Here is a 19,905-nt window from a genome sequence, read left to right as displayed (position 1 = left end):
GGGATAGGGAGGGGGTGTAGGGGCTGGAGGGGGTGACAGAGATAGGGAGGGGGTGTAGGGGCTGGAGGGGGTGACAGATAGGGAGGGGGTGCAGGGGGCTGGAGGAGGTGACAGAGATAGGGAGGGGGTGTGGGGGGATGGAGGGGGTGACAGAGATAGGGAGGGGGTGTGGGGGGATGGAGGGGGTGACAGAGATAGGGAGGGGGTGTGGGGGGCTGGAGGGGGTGACAGAGATAGGGAGGGGGTGTAGGGGGATGGAGGGGGTGACAGAGACAGGGCGGGTGCTTACAGAGGGATATGTAGGGAGGGATGAGTGTATGTCGGTGGGGCTGGGGAGTTACTATGGGGAATCGGCCTGTCTGATTGGAGCCTGTAGCTCCCTGGTTGAGCTGGGGTTGGGTGGGGGCGGGTCAACTGAGGGCCGGGGTGGGTGGTGGCTGCCGGCTGAGCCTCATTCCCCGTAAACTGGGTTGTTTTCCTCATCGCTGGCCTCGGATACAAAGTCCTCGAAGGGCATGCAGTAGAAACAAAACCTCTTGACGTCCTTCCAGCAGAGGTGACAGTACATGGCCGCACAGCCCTCGTTGGGGCAATAGTACGATGTCTGGGTGGGCCCCTCGCTGCACACCACGCATCGCTTTCGGATGAACCTCTGCAGGCACGGCACCAGGCGATGGAGAGTCCCGGCTACACCGTGGAGTTGCTGCGGGACAGCGAGGGGCGGGGGTTTACTCGAGTGGGCACTTGGTGGGGACGGGGCAGTTACCCACAACCCATGCCCCCCCACGCCCCCCCAACCCGAGAAAGGCCAAACATGCAAACCGTTCCTACTCTGACCCTCAGTCAATAGCCCAAAACTCACACATCGCATCCCATTTAAATGCCCCATTTCTGATCCACCTTAAATGTCCCCCAATATCTCACACTCCTTATAAACCCCGTATCTCATCCACCTTAAATACCCCCTGTATTTCATTCTCCTTAAATACCCCCCGTATCTCACCCACGATAAATACCCTCATCTCATCCTCCTTAAATACCATCTGTATTTCATTCTCTTTAAATACCCCCCGTATCTCACCCACGATAAATACCCTCATCTCATCCTCCTTAAATACCCCCTGTATCTCATTCACCTTAAATACACCCATATTTCATTCTCCTTAAATACCCCAGATCTTGCCCACGGTAAATACCCCCATCTCCTCCTCCTAAAATGCCCCAAATCTCATCCACCTTAAATTTCTCCATATCTCATTCGCCTTAAATACGCCTAAATCATCCACTTTAAATACGCCTATTTCATCCACCTTAAATACCCTCAAATCTAATTCACCTTAAATACCCCCATCTCATCCACCTTAAAACCCCTATCTTTTCCAATTTAAATACCCTGAAATCTAATGCACCCTAAATACCCCCATATCTCTTCCTCCTTTAATACTCCCATCTCATCCACCTTAAATACTCCATATCTCATCCACCTTAAATACCCTCAAATCTCATCCACCTTAAGCACCCCGATCTCATTCACTTTAAATACCACAAATCTCATCCATCATCCTTAAAAAAACCCCTCCTATTTCATTCACCTTAAAAACCCCAAAGCCACCCTGAAAACCATCATATCTCATCTATCTTAAAAACCGCGACGTCTCACTCATCTTAAAACTCCCACTTCACCTCCACCTGAAATACCCCCAGATCTAATCCACATTAAATAAGCTATTTCCGATCCATCTCAAATACCCCACGTATTATACTCCTCCTTCCCGACAGCTCCTCCACATTAAATAACCTGTGTTTGATCAGCTTCACACACCCATCTACCTTAAACATCCCATACCTGAAAAACTGAAATAAGCCACATGGGTTCCACTCCACACCAAAACACATCGAACATGACGGAAACTGCCACTTGGAATTAAATTTCACTAATCTATACAAACGTAAATACCTCTGCTCTTCAGTCCCTCATTACCTGCTGTTAAACAATCTGAAAATAGACTCCCTGCCCCAATTTCATGCTGAATACACTGATTCTGACCCATAATAACTGATGGTTTCAGCGCGGATAATACACATAGAATAACAGATACCCCGGGGAGGGAGTTACAGACTGGAATCTGATCGAGGGGGTTCGGGGGGGTTATATACAGAATAACAGATACCCCCCGGGAGGGAGTTACAGACTGGAATCTGATCGAGGGGGTTCGGGGGGGTTATATACAGAATAACAGATACCCCCCGGGAGGGAGTTACAGACTGGAATCTGATCAAGGGGGTTCGGGGGGGTTTATAAACAGAATAACAGATACCCACCCCGGGGAGGGAGTTACAGACTGGAATCTGATCGAGGGGGGTTCGGGGAGGTTTATATGCAGAATAACAGATACCCCGGGAGGGAGTTACAGACTGGAATCTGATTGAGGGGGTTCGGCGGGGGTTTATACACAGAATATCAGAAACCCCGGGAGGGAGTTACAGACTGGAATCTGATCGAGGGGGTTCGGGAGGGTTTATATACAGAATAACAGATACCCCCCGGGGAGGGAGTTACAGACTGGAATCTGATCGAGGGGTTCGGGGGGGTTTATATACAGGATAACAGATACCCCCCCGGGAGGGAGTTACAGACTGGAATCTGATCGAGGGGGGTTCGCAGGGGTTTATACACAGAATAACAGATACCCCGGGAGGGAGTTACAGACTGGAGTCTGATTGAGAGGGTATGGGGTGGGGTTTATATACAGAATAATAGATACTCCGGGAGGGAGTTACAGACTGGAATCTGATCGAGGGGGTTCGGGGGGGTTTATACACAGAATAACAGATACCCCGGGAGGGAGTTACAGACTGGAGTCTGATTGAGGGGGCACGGGGTGGGGTTTATATACAGAATAATAGATACTCCGGGAGGGAGTTACAGACTGGAATCTGATCGAGGGGGTTCGGGGGGGGTTTATATACAGAATAACAGATACCCCCCGGGAGGGAGTTACAGACTGGAATCAGATCGAGGGGGTTCGGGGGGGTTTATATACAGAATAACAGATACCCCGGGAGGGAGTTACAGACTGGAATCTGATCGAGGCGTTCGGGGGGTTGATATACAGAATAACAGATATGCCGGGAGGGAGTTACAGACTGGAATCTGATCGAGGGGGTTCGGGGGATTTATATACAGAATAAGAGATACCCCCCCGGGAGGGAGTTACAGACTGGAATCTAATTGATGGGTTCGGGGTGTTTATATACAGAATAACAGATACCCCAGGAGGGAGTTACAGACTGGAATCTAATTGATGGGTTCGGGGTGTTTATATACAGAATAACAGATACCCCAGGAGGGAGTTACAGACTGGAAGCTGATCGAGGGGGTTCGGGGGATTTATATACAGAATAAGAGATACCCCCCCGGGAGGGAGTTACAGACTGGAATCTGATCGAGGCGTTCGGGGGGTTGATATACAGAATAACAGATATGCCGGGAGGGAGTTACAGACTGGAATCTGATCGAGGGGGTTCGGGGGATTTATATACAGAATAAGAGATACCCCCCCGGGAGGGAGTTACAGACTGGAATCTAATTGATGGGTTCGGGGTGTTTATATACAGAATAACAGATACCCCAGGAGGGAGTTACAGACTGGAATCTAATTGATGGGTTCGGGGTGTTTATATACAGAATAACAGATACCCCAGGAGGGAGTTACAGACTGGAAGCTGATCGAGGGGGTTCGGGGGATTTATATACAGAATAAGAGATACCCCCCCGGGAGGGAGTTACAGACTGGAATCTAATTGATGGGTTCGGGGTGTTTATATACAGAATAACAGATACCCCGGGAGGGAGTTACAGACTGGAATCTGATCGAGGGGGTTCGGGGAGGTGGTTTATATACAGAGTAACAAATACCCCGGGAGGGAGTTACAGACTGGAATCTAATCGAGGGGTTTCGGGGGGGTTTTTGTACAGAATAACAGATACCTCCCCCGGGAGGGAGTTACAAACTGGAATCTGATCGGGGGGGGTTTATATACAGAATAACAGATACCTGGGGAGGGAGTTACAGACTGGAATCTGATCGAGGGGATTCGGGGGGGTTTATATATAGAATAACAGATACCCCGGGAGGGAGTTACAGACTGGAATCTGATCGAGGGGATTCGGGGGATTTATATACAGAATAAGAGATACCTGGGGAGGGTGTTACAGACTGGAATCTGATCGAGGTGGTTCGGGGGGTTTATATGCAGAATAACAGTTACGCCGGGAGGGAGTTACAGACTGGAATCTGATCGAGGGGGTTCGGGGAGGTTTATATACAGAATAACAGATACCCCGGGAGGGTGTTACAGACTGGAATCTGATCGAGGGGGTTCGGCGGGTTTATATACAGAATAAGAGATACCCTGGGGAGGGAGTTACAGATTGGAATCTGATCGAGGGGGTTCGGGGGGGTTTATATACAGAGTAACAGATACCCTGGGGAGGGAGTTACAGACTGGAATCTGATCGAGGGGGTTCGGGGGAGGTTTATATACAGAATAACAGATACCCCAGGAGGGAGTTACAGACTGGAATCTGATCGAGGGGGTTCGGGGGGTTTATATACAGAATAACAGATACCTCCCCCGGGAGGGAGTTACAAACTGGCATCAGATCGAGGGGGTTCAGGGGGGGTTTATATACAGAGTAACAGATACCCCGGGGGGGAGTTACAGACTGGAATCTAATCGAGGGGTTTCGGGGGGGGGTTTATATACAGAATAACAAATACCTCCCCCGGGAGGGAGTTACAAACTGGAATCTGATCGGGGGGGGTTTATATCCAGAATAAGAGATACCCCGGGAGGGAGTTACAGACTGGAATCTGATCGAGGGGGTTCGGGGGGGTTTATATGCAGAATAACAGTTACGCCGGGAGGGAGTTACAGACTGGAATCTGATCGAGGGGGTGCTGGGGGGTATATATACAGAATAATAGATACCTCAGGAGGGAGTTACAGACTCGAATCTGATTGAGGAGTTCGGCGGGGGGGGGGTTATATACAGAATAACAGATTTCCCCCCCGGGAGGGAGTTACAGACTCGAATCTGACCGAGGGTGTTCTCGGGGGTTATATACAGAATAACAGATACCCTGGGAGGGAGTTACAGACTGGTATCTGATCGATGGGTTTTGCGGGGTTTATATACAGAATAAGAGATACCCCAGGAGGGAGTTACAGGTTGGAATCTAATTGATGGGTTCGGGGGGGTTTATATACAGAATAACAGATACCCCGGGAAGGAGTTACAGACTGGAATCTGATCGAGGGGGTTCGGGGGATTTATATACAGAATAATACATACCCCGGGAGGCAGTTACAGACTGGAATCTAATTGATGGGTTCGGGGTGTTTATATACAGAATAACAGATACCCCGGGAGGGAGTTACGGACTGGAATCTGATCGAGGGGGTTCGGCGGGGGTTTATACACAGAATATCAGATACCCCGGGAGGGAGTTACAGACTGGAATCTGTTCGGGGGGGTTTATATACAGAATAACAGATACCCCGGGAGGGAGTTACGGACTGGAATCTGATCGAGGGGTTCGGAGGGGATTATATGCAGAATAACAGATCCCACGGGGAGGGAGTTACAGACTGGAATCTGATCGAGGGGGTTCGCAGGGATTTATATAAAGAATAACAGATACCCCGGGAGGGAGTTACAGACTGGAATCTGATCGAGGTGGGTTCTGGATGGTTCATACACACAATAACAGATACCCACCCCGGGAGGGAGTTACAGACTGGAATCTGATCGAGGGGGTTCGGGGGGGTTAAATACAGAATAACAGATTTCCCCCCCCGGGAGGGAGTTACAGACTCGAATCAGACCGAGGGTGTTCTCGGGGGTTATATACAGAATAACAGATACCCTGGGAGGGAGTTACAGACTGGTATCTGATCGAGGGGTTTTGCGGGGTTTATATACAGAATAACAGATACCCCGGGAGGGAGTTACAGACTGGAATCTGATCGAGGGGTTTTGCGGGGTTTATATACAGAATAAGAGATACCCCAGGAGGGAGTTACAGGTTGGAATCTAATTGATGGGTTCGGGGGGGTTTATATACAGAATAACAGATACCCCGGGAAGGAGTTACAGACTGGAATCTGATCGAGGGGGTTCGGGGGATTTATATACAGAATAAGCGATACCCCGGGAGGGAGTTACAGACTGGAATCTAATTGATGGGTTCGGGGTGTTTATATACAGAATAACTGATACCCCGGGGAGGGTGTTACAGACTGGAATCTGATCGAGGGGGTTCGGCGGGGGTTTATACACAGAATATCAGATACCCCGGGAGGGAGTTACAGACTGGAATCTGTTCGGCGGGGTTTATATACAGAATAACAGATACCCCGGGAGGGAGTTACGGACTGGAATCTGATCGAGGGGTTCGGAGGGGATTATATGCAGAATAACAGATCCCACGGGGAGGGAGTTACAGACTGGAATCTGATCGAGGGGGTTCGCAGGGGTTTATATAAAGAATAACAGATACCCCGGGAGGGAGTTACAGACTGGAATCTGATCGAGGGGGTTCTGGATGGTTCATACACACAATAACAGACACCCACCCCGGGAGGGAGTTACAGACTGGAATCTGATCGAGGGGGTTCGGGGGGGTTATATACAGAATAACAGATTTCCCCCCCGGGAGGGAGTTACAGACTCGAATCTGACCGAGGGTGTTCTCGGGGGTTATATACAGAATAACAGATACCCCGGGAGGGAGTTACAGACTGGAATCTGATCGAGGGGCTCAGGGGGGTTTATATATAGAATAACAGATCCCACGGGGAGGGAGTTACAGACTGGAATCTGATCGAGGGGATTCGCAGGGGTTTATATACAGAATAACAGATACCCCGGGGAGGGAGTTACAGACTGGAATCTGATTGAGGGTTTCGGACAGGTTATATACAGAATAACAGATACCCCGGGGGGGAGTTACAGACTGGAATCTGATCGAGGGGGTTCGGGGTTTTTATATACAGAATAACAGATACCTCCCCCGGGAGGGAGTTACAAACTGGCATCAGATCGAGGGGGTTCATGGGGGGTTTTTATACAGAGTAACAGATACCCCGGGAGGGAGTTTCAGACTGGAATCTAATCGAGGGGTTTCGGGGGGGTTTATATACAGAATAACAGATACCCCGGGGGGGAGTTACAGACTGGAATCTGATCGAGGGGGTTCGGCGGGTTTATATACAGAATAAGAGATACCCTGGGGAGGGAGTTACAGATTGGAATCTGATCGAGGGGGTTCGGGGGGGTTTATATACAGAGTAACAGATACCCTGGGGAGGGAGTTACAGACTGGAATCTGATCGAGGTGGTTCGGGGGGTTTATATGCAGAATAACAGTTACGCCGGGAGGGAGTTACAGACTGGAATCTGATCGAGGGGGTTCGGCGGGTTTATATACAGAATAAGAGATACCCTGGGGAGGGAGTTACAGACTGGAATCTGATCGAGGGGATTCAGGGGATTTATATACAGAATAAGAGATACCTGGGGAGGGTGTTACAGACTGGAATCTGATCGAGGGGGTTCGGGGGGTTTATATACAGAATAACAGTTACGCCGGGAGGGAGTTACAGACTGGAATCTGATCGAGGGGGTTCGGGGAGGTTTATATACAGAATAACAGATACCCCCCGGGAGGGAGTTACAGACTGGAATCTGATCGAGGGGGTTCGGTGGGGGTTTATATACAGAATAACAGATACCCCGGGAGGGTGTTACAGACTGGAATCTGATCGAGGGGGTTCGGCGGGTTTATATACAGAATAAGAGATACCCTGGGGAGGGAGTTACAGATTGGAATCTGATCGAGGGGGTTCGGGGGGGTTTATATACAGAGTAACAGATACCCTGGGGAGGGAGTTACAGACTGGAATCTGATCGAGGGGGTTCGGGGGAGGTTTATATACAGAATAACAGATACCCCAGGAGGGAGTTACAGACTGGAATCTGATCGAGGGGGTTCGGGGGGTTTATATACAGAATAACAGATACCTCCCCCGGGAGGGAGTTACAAACTGGCATCAGATCGAGGGGGTTCAGGGGGGGTTTATATACAGAGTAACAGATACCCCGGGGGGGAGTTACAGACTGGAATCTAATCGAGGGGTTTCGGGGGGGTTTATATACAGAATAACAAATACCTCCCCCGGGAGGGAGTTACAAACTGGAATCTGATCGGGGGGGGTTTATATCCAGAATAAGAGATACCCTGGGAGGGAGTTACAGACTGGAATCTGATCGAGGGGGTTCGGGGGGGTTTATATGCAGAATAACAGTTACGCCGGGAGGGAGTTACAGACTGGAATCTGATCGAGGGGGTGCTGGGGGGTATATATACAGAATAATAGATACCTCAGGAGGGAGTTACAGACTCGAATCTGATTGAGGAGTTCGGCGGGGGGGGGGTTATATACAGAATAACAGATTTCCCCCCCGGGAGGGAGTTACAGACTCGAATCTGACCGAGGGTGTTCTCGGGGGTTATATACAGAATAACAGATACCCTGGGAGGGAGTTACAGACTGGTATCTGATCGAGGGGTTTTGCGGGGTTTATATACAGAATAAGAGATACCCCAGGAGGGAGTTACAGGTTGGAATCTAATTGATGGGTTCGGGGGGGTTTATATACAGAATAACAGATACCCTGGGAGGGAGTTACAGACTGGTATCTGATCGATGGGTTTTGCGGGGTTTATATACAGAATAAGAGATACCCCAGGAGGGAGTTACAGGTTGGAATCTAATTGATGGGTTCGGGGGGGGTTTATATACAGAATAACAGATACCCCGGGAAGGAGTTACAGACTGGAATCTGATCGAGGGGGTTCGGGGGGGGGTTTATATACAGAATAACAGATACCCCCCGGGAGGGAGTTACAGACTGGAATCTGATCGAGGGGGTTCGGGGGATTTATATACAGAATAATACATACCCCGGGAGGCAGTTACAGACTGGAATCTAATTGATGGGTTCGGGGTGTTTATATACAGAATAACAGATACCCCGGGAGGGAGTTACAGACTGGAATCTGATCGAGGGGGTTCGGCGGGGGTTTATACACAGAATATCAGATACCCCGGGAGGGAGTTACAGACTGGAATCTGTTCGGGGGGGTTTATATACAGAATAACAGATACCCCGGGAGGGAGTTACGGACTGGAATCTGATCGAGGGGTTCGGAGGGGATTATATGCAGAATAACAGATCCCACGGGGAGGGAGTTACAGACTGGAATCTGATCGAGGGGGTTCGCAGGGATTTATATAAAGAATAACAGATACCCCGGGAGGGAGTTACAGACTGGAATCTGATCGAGGTGGGTTCTGGATGGTTCATACACACAATAACAGATACCCACCCCGGGAGGGAGTTACAGACTGGAATCTGATCGAGGGGGTTCGGGGGGGTTAAATACAGAATAACAGATTTCCCCCCCCGGGAGGGAGTTACAGACTCGAATCAGACCGAGGGTGTTCTCGGGGGTTATATACAGAATAACAGATACCCTGGGAGGGAGTTACAGACTGGTATCTGATCGAGGGGTTTTGCGGGGTTTATATACAGAATAACAGATACCCCGGGAGGGAGTTACAGACTGGAATCTGATCGAGGGGTTTTGCGGGGTTTATATACAGAATAAGAGATACCCCAGGAGGGAGTTACAGGTTGGAATCTAATTGATGGGTTCGGGGGGGTTTATATACAGAATAACAGATACCCCGGGAAGGAGTTACAGACTGGAATCTGATCGAGGGGGTTCGGGGGATTTATATACAGAATAAGCGATACCCCGGGAGGGAGTTACAGACTGGAATCTAATTGATGGGTTCGGGGTGTTTATATACAGAATAACTGATACCCCGGGGAGGGTGTTACAGACTGGAATCTGATCGAGGGGGTTCGGCGGGGGTTTATACACAGAATATCAGATACCCCGGGAGGGAGTTACAGACTGGAATCTGATCGAGGTGGGTTCTGGATGGTTCATACACACAATAACAGATACCCACCCCGGGAGGGAGTTACAGACTGGAATCTGATCGAGGGGGTTCGGGGGGGTTAAATACAGAATAACAGATTTCCCCCCCCGGGAGGGAGTTACAGACTCGAATCAGACCGAGGGTGTTCTCGGGGGTTATATACAGAATAACAGATACCCTGGGAGGGAGTTACAGACTGGTATCTGATCGAGGGGTTTTGCGGGGTTTATATACAGAATAACAGATACCCCGGGAGGGAGTTACAGACTGGAATCTGATCGAGGGGTTTTGCGGGGTTTATATACAGAATAAGAGATACCCCAGGAGGGAGTTACAGGTTGGAATCTAATTGATGGGTTCGGGGGGGTTTATATACAGAATAACAGATACCCCGGGAAGGAGTTACAGACTGGAATCTGATCGAGGGGGTTCGGGGGATTTATATACAGAATAAGCGATACCCCGGGAGGAAGTTACAGACTGGAATCTAATTGATGGGTTCGGGGTGTTTATATACAGAATAACAGATACCCCGGGGAGGGTGTTACAGACTGGAATCTGATCGAGGGGGTTCGGCGGGGGTTTATACACAGAATATCAGATACCCCGGGAGGGAGTTACAGACTGGAATCTGATCGAGGGGGTTCGGGGGATTTATATACAGAATAAGCGATACCCCGGGAGGAAGTTACAGACTGGAATCTAATTGATGGGTTCGGGGGGTTTATATACAGAATAACAGATACCCCGGGGAGGGTGTTACAGACTGGAATCTGATCGAGGGGGTTCGGCGGGGGTTTATACACAGAATATCAGATACCCCGGGAGGGAGTTACAGACTGGAATCTGTTCGGCGGGGTTTATATACAGAATAACAGATACCCCGGGAGGGAGTTACGGACTGGAATCTGATCGAGGGGTTCGGAGGGGATTATATGCAGAATAACAGATCCCACGGGGAGGGAGTTACAGACTGGAATCTGATCGAGGGGGTTCGCAGGGGTTTATATAAAGAATAACAGATACCCCGGGAGGGAGTTACAGACTGGAATCTGATCGAGGGGGTTCTGGATGGTTCATACACACAATAACAGACACCCACCCCGGGAGGGAGTTACAGACTGGAATCTGATCGAGGGGGTTCGGGGGGGTTATATACAGAATAACAGATTTCCCCCCCGGGAGGGAGTTACAGACTCGAATCTGACCGAGGGTGTTCTCGGGGGTTATATACAGAATAACAGATACCCCGGGAGGGAGTTACAGACTGGAATCTGATCGAGGGGCTCAGGGGGGTTTATATATAGAATAACAAATCCCACGGGGAGGGAGTTACAGACTGGAATCTGATCGAGGGGGTTCGCAGGGGTTTATATACAGAATAACAGATACCCCGGGGAGGGAGTTACAGACTGGAATCTGATTGAGGGTTTCGGACAGTTTATATACAGAATAACAGATACCCCGGGGGGGAGTTACAGACTGGAATCTGATCGAGGGGGTTCGGGGTTTTTATATACAGAATAACAGATACCTCCCCCGGGAGGGAGTTACAAACTGGCATCAGATCGAGGGGGTTCATGGGGGGTTTATATACAGAGTAACAGATACCCCGGGAGGGAGTTACAGACTGGAATCTAATCGAGGGGTTTCGGGGGGGTTTATATACAGAATAACAGATACCCCGGGGGGGAGTTACAGACTGGAATCTGATCGAGGGGGTTCGGCGGGTTTAAATACAGAATAAGAGATACCCTGGGGAGGGAGTTACAGACTGGAATCTGATCGAGGGGGTTCGGGGTTTTTATATACAGAATAACAGATACCTCCCCCGGGAGGGAGTTACAAACTGGCATCAGATCAAGGGGGTTCAGGGGGGGTTTATATACAGAATAACAGATACCCCGGGAGGGAGTTACAGACTGGAATCTAATCGAGGGGTTTCGGGGGGGTTTATGTACAGAATAACAGATACCTCCCCCGGGAGGGAGTTACAGACTGGAATCTGATCGAGGGGATTCGGGGGATTTATATACAGAATAACAGATACCCCGGGAGAGAGTTACAGACTGGAATCTGATCGAGGGGGTTTGGGGGGGTTTATATACAGAATAACAGATACCCCGGGAGGGAGTTACAGACTGGAATCTGATCGAGGGGTTTCGGGGGGGTTTATATACAGAATAACAGATACCTCCCCCGGGAGGGAGTTACAGACTGGAATCTGATCGAGGGGATTCGGGGGATTTATATACAGAATAACAGATACCCCGGGAGAGAGTTACAGACTGGAATCTGATCGAGGGGGTTCGGGGGGGTTTATATACAGAATAACAGATACCCCCCAGGGAGGGAGTTACAGACTGGAATCTGATCGAGGGGGTTCGGGGGGTTTATATGCAGAATAACAGTTACGCCGGGAGGGAGTTACAGACTGGAATCTGATCGAGGGGGTTCGGGGGGGTTTATATGCAGAATAACAGTTACGCCGGGAGGGAGTTACAGACTGGAATCTGATCGAGGGGTTACGGCGGGGTTTATATACAGAATAACAGATACCCCCCGGGAGGGAGTTACAGACTGGAATCTGATCGAGGGGGTTCGGGAGGGGTTTATATACAGAATAACAGATACCCCTGGAGGGAGTTACAGACTGGAATCTGATCGAGGGGGTTTGGGGTGGGATTTATATACAGAATAATAGATACCTCAGAAGGGAGTTCCAGACTCGAATCTGATTGAGGAGTTCGGCGGGGTGGGTTATATACAGAATAACAGATTTCCCCCCCAGGAGGGAGTTACAGACTCGAATCTGACCGAGGGTGTTCTCGGGGGTTATATACAGAATAAGAGATACCCCGGGAAGGAGTTACAGACTGGAATCTGATCTCGGGGGTTCGGTGGGGTTTAAATACAGAATAACAGATACCCCGGGAGGGAGTTACAGACTGGAATCTGATCGAGGGGGTTCGGGGGTTTTATATATAGAATAAGAGATACCCCGGGAGGGAGTTACAGACTGGAATCTGATCGAGGGGGTACGGGGTGGGATTTATATGCAGAATAACAGATAGCCCCCCCCGCCCCCGGGGAGCGAGTTACAGACTGGAATCGGATCGAGGGGGTTCGGGATGGTTTATATACAGAATAACAGATACCCTGGGAGGGAGTTACAGACTGGAATCTGATCGAGGGGATTCGGGGGATTTATATACAGAATAAGAGATACCCGGGGAGGGTGTTACAGACTGGAATCTGATCGAGGGGGTTCGGGGGGTTTATATACAGAATAACAGTTACGCCGGGAGGGTGTTACAGACTGGAATCTGATCGAGGGGGTTCGGGGGGGTTTATATACAGAATAACATATACCCCGGGAGGGAGTTACAGACTGGAATCTGATCGAGGGGGTTTGGGGTGGGATTTATATACAGAATAATAGATACCTCAGGAGGGAGTTACAGACTCGAATCTGATTGAGGAGTTCGGTGGGGGGGGGTTATATACAGAATAACAGATTTCCCCCCCGGGAGGGAGTTACAGACTCGAATCTGACCGAGGGTGTTCTCGGGGGTTATATACAGAATAACAGATACCCCGGGAGGGAGTTACAGACTGGCATCTGATCGAGGGGTTTTGCGGGGTTTATATACAGAATAACAGATACCCCGGGAGGGAGTTACAGACTGGTATCTGATCGAGGGGTTTTGCGGGGTTTATATACAGAATAAGAGATACCCCAGGAGGGAGTTACAGGTTGGAATCTAATTGATGGGTTCGGGGGGGTTTATATACAGAATAACAGATACCCCGGGAAGGAGTTACAGACTGGAATCTGATCGAGGGGGTTCGGGGGATTTATATACAGAATAAGCCATACCCCGGGAGGGAGTTCCAGACTGGAATCTAATTGATGGGTTCGGGGTGTTTATATACAGAATAACAGATACCCCGGGGAGGGTGTTACAGACTGGTATCTGATCGAGGGGGTTCGCCGGGGGTTTACACACAGAATATCAGATACCCCGGGAGGGAGTTACAGACTGGAATCTGTTCGGGGGGGTTTATGTACAGAATAACAGATACCCCGGGAGGGAGTTACGGACTGGAATCTGATCGAGGGTTTCGGAGGGGATTATATGCAGAATAACAGATCCCACGGGGAGGGAGTTACAGACTGGAATCTGATCGAGGGGGTTCTGGATGGTTCATACACACAATAACAGATACCCACCCCGGGAGCGAGTTACAGACTGGGATCTGATCGAGGGGGTTCGGTGGGGTTATAAACAGAATAACAGATTTCGCCCCCCGGGAGGGAGTTTCAGACTCGAATCTGACCGAGGGTGTTCTCGGGGCTTATATACAGAATAACTGATACCCTGGGAGGGAGTTACAGACTGGTGTCTGATCGAGGGGTTTTGCGGGGTTTATATACAGAATAACAGATACCCCGGGAGGGAGTTACAGACTGGAATCTGATCGAGGGGTTTTGCGGGGTTTATATACAGAATAAGAGATACCCCAGGAGGGAGTTACAGGTTGGAATCTAATTGATGGGTTCGGGGTGTTTATAATCAGAATAACAGATACCCCGGGGAGGGTGTTACAGACTGGAATCTGATCGAGGGGTTTCGCGGGGGTTTATATACAGAATAACAGATACCCGGGGAGTGAGGTACAGATTAAAATGTGATCGAGGGGGTTCAGGGAGGTGGTTTATATACAGAACAAGAGATACCCCGGGGGGGAGTTATAGACTGGAATCTGATCGAGGGGTTTCGGGGGGATTTATGTACAGAATAATAGATACCCCGGGGAGGGAGTTACAGGCTCGAATCTGATCGAGGAGGTTCGGGGGGGTTTATATACAGAATAACAGATACCCCGGGAGGGAGTTACAGACTGGAATCTGATCGAGAGGGTTCGGGGGGGTTTATATACAGAATAACAGATACCCCCGGGAGGGAGTTACAGACTCGAATCTGATTGAGGGGGTTCGGGGGGGTTTATATACAGAATAACAGATACCCGGGGAGGGAGTTACAGACTCGAATCTGACCGAGGGTGTTCTCGGGGCTGATATACAGAATAACAGATACCCTGGGAGGGAGTTACAGACTGGTGTCTGATCGAGGGGTTTTGCGGGGTTTATATACAGAATAAGAGATACCCCAGGAGGGAGTTACAGGTTGGAATCTAATTGATGGGTTCGGGGTGTTTATATACAGAATAACAGATACCCCCGGGAGGGTGTTACAGACTGGAATCTGATCAAGGGGGTTCGGCGGGGGTTTATACACAGAATATCAGATACCCCGGGAGGGAGTTACAGACTGGAATCTGATCGAGGCGTTCGGGGGGTTGATATACAGAATAACAGATACGCCGGGAGGGAGTTACAGACTGGAAACTGATCGAGGCGGTTCGGGGGGGTTTATATCCAGAATAACAGATACCCCCCGGGGAGGGAGTTACAGACTGGAATCTGATCGAGGGGGTTCGCGGGGGTTTATATACAGAATAACAGATACCCCCCGGGGAGGGAGTTACAGACTGGAATCTGATCGAGGGGGTTCGGGGGGGGGGGGGTTTATATACAGAATAACAGATACCCCCCGGGAGGGAGTTACAGACTGGAATCTGATCCAGGGGGTTCGGGGGATTTATATACAGACTAAGAGATACCCCCCCGGGAGGGAGTTACAGACTGGAATCTAATTGATGGGTTCGGGGTGTTTATATACAGAATAACAGATACCCCAGGAGGGAGTTACAGACTGGAAGCTGATCGAGGGGGTTCGGGGGATTTATATACAGAATAAGAGGCACCCCCCCGGGAGGGAGTTACAGACTGGAATCTAATTGATGGGTTCGGGGTGTTTATATACAGAATAACAGATACCCCGGGAGGGAGTTACAGACTGGAATCTGATCGAGGGGGTTCGGGGGGGGATTAATATATACTGAATAACAGATACTCCGGGAGGGAGTTACAGACTGGAATCTGATCGAGGGGGTTCAGGGGGGTTTATATACAGAATAACAGATACGCCGGGAGGGAGTTACAGACTGGAATCTGATCGAGGGGGTTCAGGGGGGTTTATATACAGAATAACAGATACCCCCCGTGGAGGGAGTTACAGACTGGAATCTGATCGAGGGGGTTTGGGGGGGTTTATATACAGAATAACAGATACCCTGGGACGGAATTACAGACTGGAATCTGATCGAGGGGGTTCGGGGGGGGTTTATATACAGAATAACAGATACCCCGGGAGGGAGTTACAGACTGGAATCTGATCGAGGGGGTTCGGGGGGGTTTATATACAGAATAACAGATACCCCGGGAGGGAGTTACAGACTGGAATCTGATCGAGGGGGTGCTGGGGGGTATATATGCAGAATAAGCGATACCCCGGGAGGGAGTTACAGACTGGAATCTGATCGAGGGGGTTCTGGGTGGGATTTATATACAGAATAACAGATAGCTCAGGAGGGAGTTACAGACTCGAATCTGATCGGGGAGTTCGGGGGAGGGGGTTATATACAGAATAACAGATTTCCCCCCCGGGAGGGAGTTACAGACTCAAATCTGATCGAGGGTGTTCTGGGGGGTTATATACAGAATACGAGATCCCCCGGGAGGGAGTTACAGACTGGAATCTGATCGAGGGGGTTCGGTGGGGTTTATATACAGAATAACAGATACCCCGGGAGGGAGTTACAGACTGGTATCTGATCGAGGGGTTTTGCGGGGTTTATATACAGAATAAGAGACACCCCAGGAGGGAGTTACAGGTTGGAATCTAATTGATGGGTTCGGGGTGGTTTATATACAGAATAACAGATACTCCGGGAAGGAGTTACAAACTGGAATCTGATCGAGGGGGTTCGGCGGGGGTTTATATACAGAATATCAGATACCCCGGGAGGGAGTTACAGACTGGAATCTGACCAAGGGGGTTCGGTGGGGTTTATATACAGAATAACAGATACCCCGGGGAGGGAGTTACAGACTGGAATCTGATCAAGGCGGTTCGGGGGGGTTTATATACAGATTAACAGATACCCCCCGGGAGGGAGTTACAGACTGGAAACTGATCGAGGGGGTTCGGCGGGGGTTTATACACAGAATATCAGATACCCCGGGGAGGGAGTTACAGACTGGAATCTGTTCGGGGGGGTTTAGATACAGAATAACAGATACCCCGGGAGGGAGTTACAGACTGGAATCTGATCGAGGGGGTTCGGGAGGGGGGTTTATATACAGAATAACAGATACCCCGGGAGGGAGTTACAGACTGGTATCTGATCGAGGGGTTTTGCGGGGTTTATATACAGAATAAGAGATACCCCAGGAGGGAGTTACAGGTTGGAATCTAATTGATGGGTTCGGGGGGGGTTTATATACAGAATAACAGATACCCCGGGAAGGAGTTACAGACTGGAATCTGATCGAGGGGGTTCGGGGGATTTATATACAGAATAATAGATACCCCGGGAGGGAGTTACAGACTGGAATCTAATTGATGGGTTCGGGGTGTTTATATGCAGAATAACAGATACCCCGGGGAGGGTGTTACAGACTGGAATCTGATCGAGGGGGTTCGGCGGGGGTTTATACACAGAATATCAGATACCCCGGGAGGGAGTTACAGACTGGAATCTGTTCGGGGGGGTTTATATACAGAATAACAGATACCCCGGGAGGGAGTTACGGACTGGAATCTGATCGAGGGGTTCGGAGGGGATTTTTTACAGAATAACAGATCCCACGGGGAGGGAGTTACAGACTGGAATCTGATCGAGGGCGTTCGCAGGGGTTTATATAAAGAATAACAGATACCCCGGGAGGGAGTTACAGACTGGAATCTGATCGAGGGGGTTCTGGGGGGGTTTATATACAGAATAACAGATACCCCCCGGGAGGGAGTTACAGACTGGAATCTGATCGAGGGTTTCGGACGGTTTATATACAGAATAACAAATACCCCGGGGGGGAGTTACAGACTGGAATCTGATCGAGGGGGTTCGGCGGGTTTATATACAGAATAAGAGATCCCCTGGGGAGGGAGTTACAGATTGGAATCTGATCGAGGGGGTTCGGGGGGGTTTATATACAGAGTAACAGATACCCCGGGAGGGAGTTACAGACTGGAATCTGATCGAGGGGGTTCGGGGGAGGTTTATATACAGAATAACAGATACCCCAGGAGGGAGTTACAGACTGGAATCTGATCGAGGGGGTTCGGGGGGTTTATATACAGAATAACAGATACCTCCCCCGGGAGGGAGTTACAAACTGGCATCAGATCGAGGGGGTTCAGGGGGGGTTTATATACAGAGTAACAGATACCCCGGGAGGGAGTTACAGACTGGAATCTAATCGAGGGGTTTCGGGGGGGTTTATATACAGAATAACAGATACCCCGGGGGGGAGTTACAGACTGGAATCTAATCGAGGGGTTTCGGGGAGGTTTATATACAGAATAACAGATACCTCCCCCGGGAGGGAGTTACAAACTGGAATCTGATCGGGGGGGTTTATATACAGAATAACAGATACCCCGGGTGGGAGTTACAGACTGGTATCTGATCGAGGGGATTCGGGGGATTTATATACAGAATAACAGATACCCGGGGAGGGTGTTACAGACTGGAATCTGATCGAGGGGGTTCGGGGGGTTTATATGCAGAATAACAGTTACGCCGGGAGGGAGTTACAGACTGGAATCTGATCGAGGGGGTTTGGGGTGGGATTTATATACAGAATAATAGATACCTCAGGAGGGAGTTACAGACTCGAATCTGATTGAGGAGTTCGGCGGGGGGGGGGTTATATACAGAATAACAGATTTCCCACCCGGGAGGGAGTTACAGACTCGAATCTGATCGAGGGTGTTCTCGGGGGTTATATACAGAATAACAGATTTCCCCCCCGGGAGGGAGTTACAGACTGGGATCTGATCGAGGGAGTTCGGCGGGGGGTTATATACAGAATAACAGATTTCGCCCCCCGGGAGGGAGTTACAGACTCGAATCTGACCGACGGAGTTCTCGGGGGTTATATACAGAATAACAGATACCCTGGGAGGGAGTTACAGACTGGTGTGTGATCGAGGGGTTTTGCGGGGTTTATATACAGAATAAGAGATACCCCAGGAGGGAGTTACAGACTGGAATCTGATCGAGGGGGTGCTGGGGGGTATATATACAGAATAATAGATACCTCAGGAGGGAGTTACAGACTCGAATCTGATTGAGGAGTTCGGCGGGGGGGGGGTTATATACAGAATAACAGATTTCCCCCCCGGGAGGGAGTTACAGACTCGAATCTGACCGAGGGTGTTCTCGGGGGTTATATACAGAATAACAGATACCCTGGGAGGGAGTTACAGACTGGTATCTGATCGAGGGGTTTTGCGGGGTTTATATACAGAATAAGAGATACCCCAGGAGGGAGTTACAGGTTGGAATCTAATTGATGGGTTCGGGGGGGTTTATATACAGAATAACAGATACCCCCCCGGGGAGGGAGTTACAGACTGGAATCTGATCGAGGGGGTTCGGGGGATTTATATACAGAATAATAGATACCCCGGGAGGGAGTTACAGACTGGAATCTAATTGATGGGTTCGGGGTGTTTATATACAGAATAACAGATACCCCGGGAGGGAGATACGGACTGGAATCTGATCGAGGGGGTTCGGCAGGGGTTTATACACAGAATATCAGATACCCCGGGAGGGAGTTACAGACTGGAATCTGTTCGGGGGGGTTTATATACAGAATAACAGATACCCCGGGAGACAGTTACAGAC

At 49.7% G+C, this 19,905-nt stretch overlaps 1 protein-coding gene across 1 annotated transcript in view; it reads right to left on the bottom strand.

Moving 5' to 3' along the window:
* Positions 1 to 451: 451 nt before the first annotated feature.
* The window catches only part of dcst1 (DC-STAMP domain containing 1), a 97,058-nt gene continuing 77,604 nt past the window's right edge, over positions 452 to 19,905 (bottom strand). Inside the window, exon 16 of the mRNA XM_059642982.1 lies at positions 452 to 703. Within this exon, the coding sequence (XP_059498965.1) occupies positions 452 to 703 (252 nt within the window). The remainder of the gene's footprint in view (positions 704 to 19,905) is intronic.

This window comes from Stegostoma tigrinum, chromosome 47, assembly GCF_030684315.1.
Source record: "Stegostoma tigrinum isolate sSteTig4 chromosome 47, sSteTig4.hap1, whole genome shotgun sequence".
Taxonomy (NCBI): domain Eukaryota; kingdom Metazoa; phylum Chordata; class Chondrichthyes; order Orectolobiformes; family Stegostomatidae; genus Stegostoma; species Stegostoma tigrinum.
Note: the sequence above shows the minus strand (reverse complement) of the source record. Positions and strands in the feature narration are given on the sequence as shown.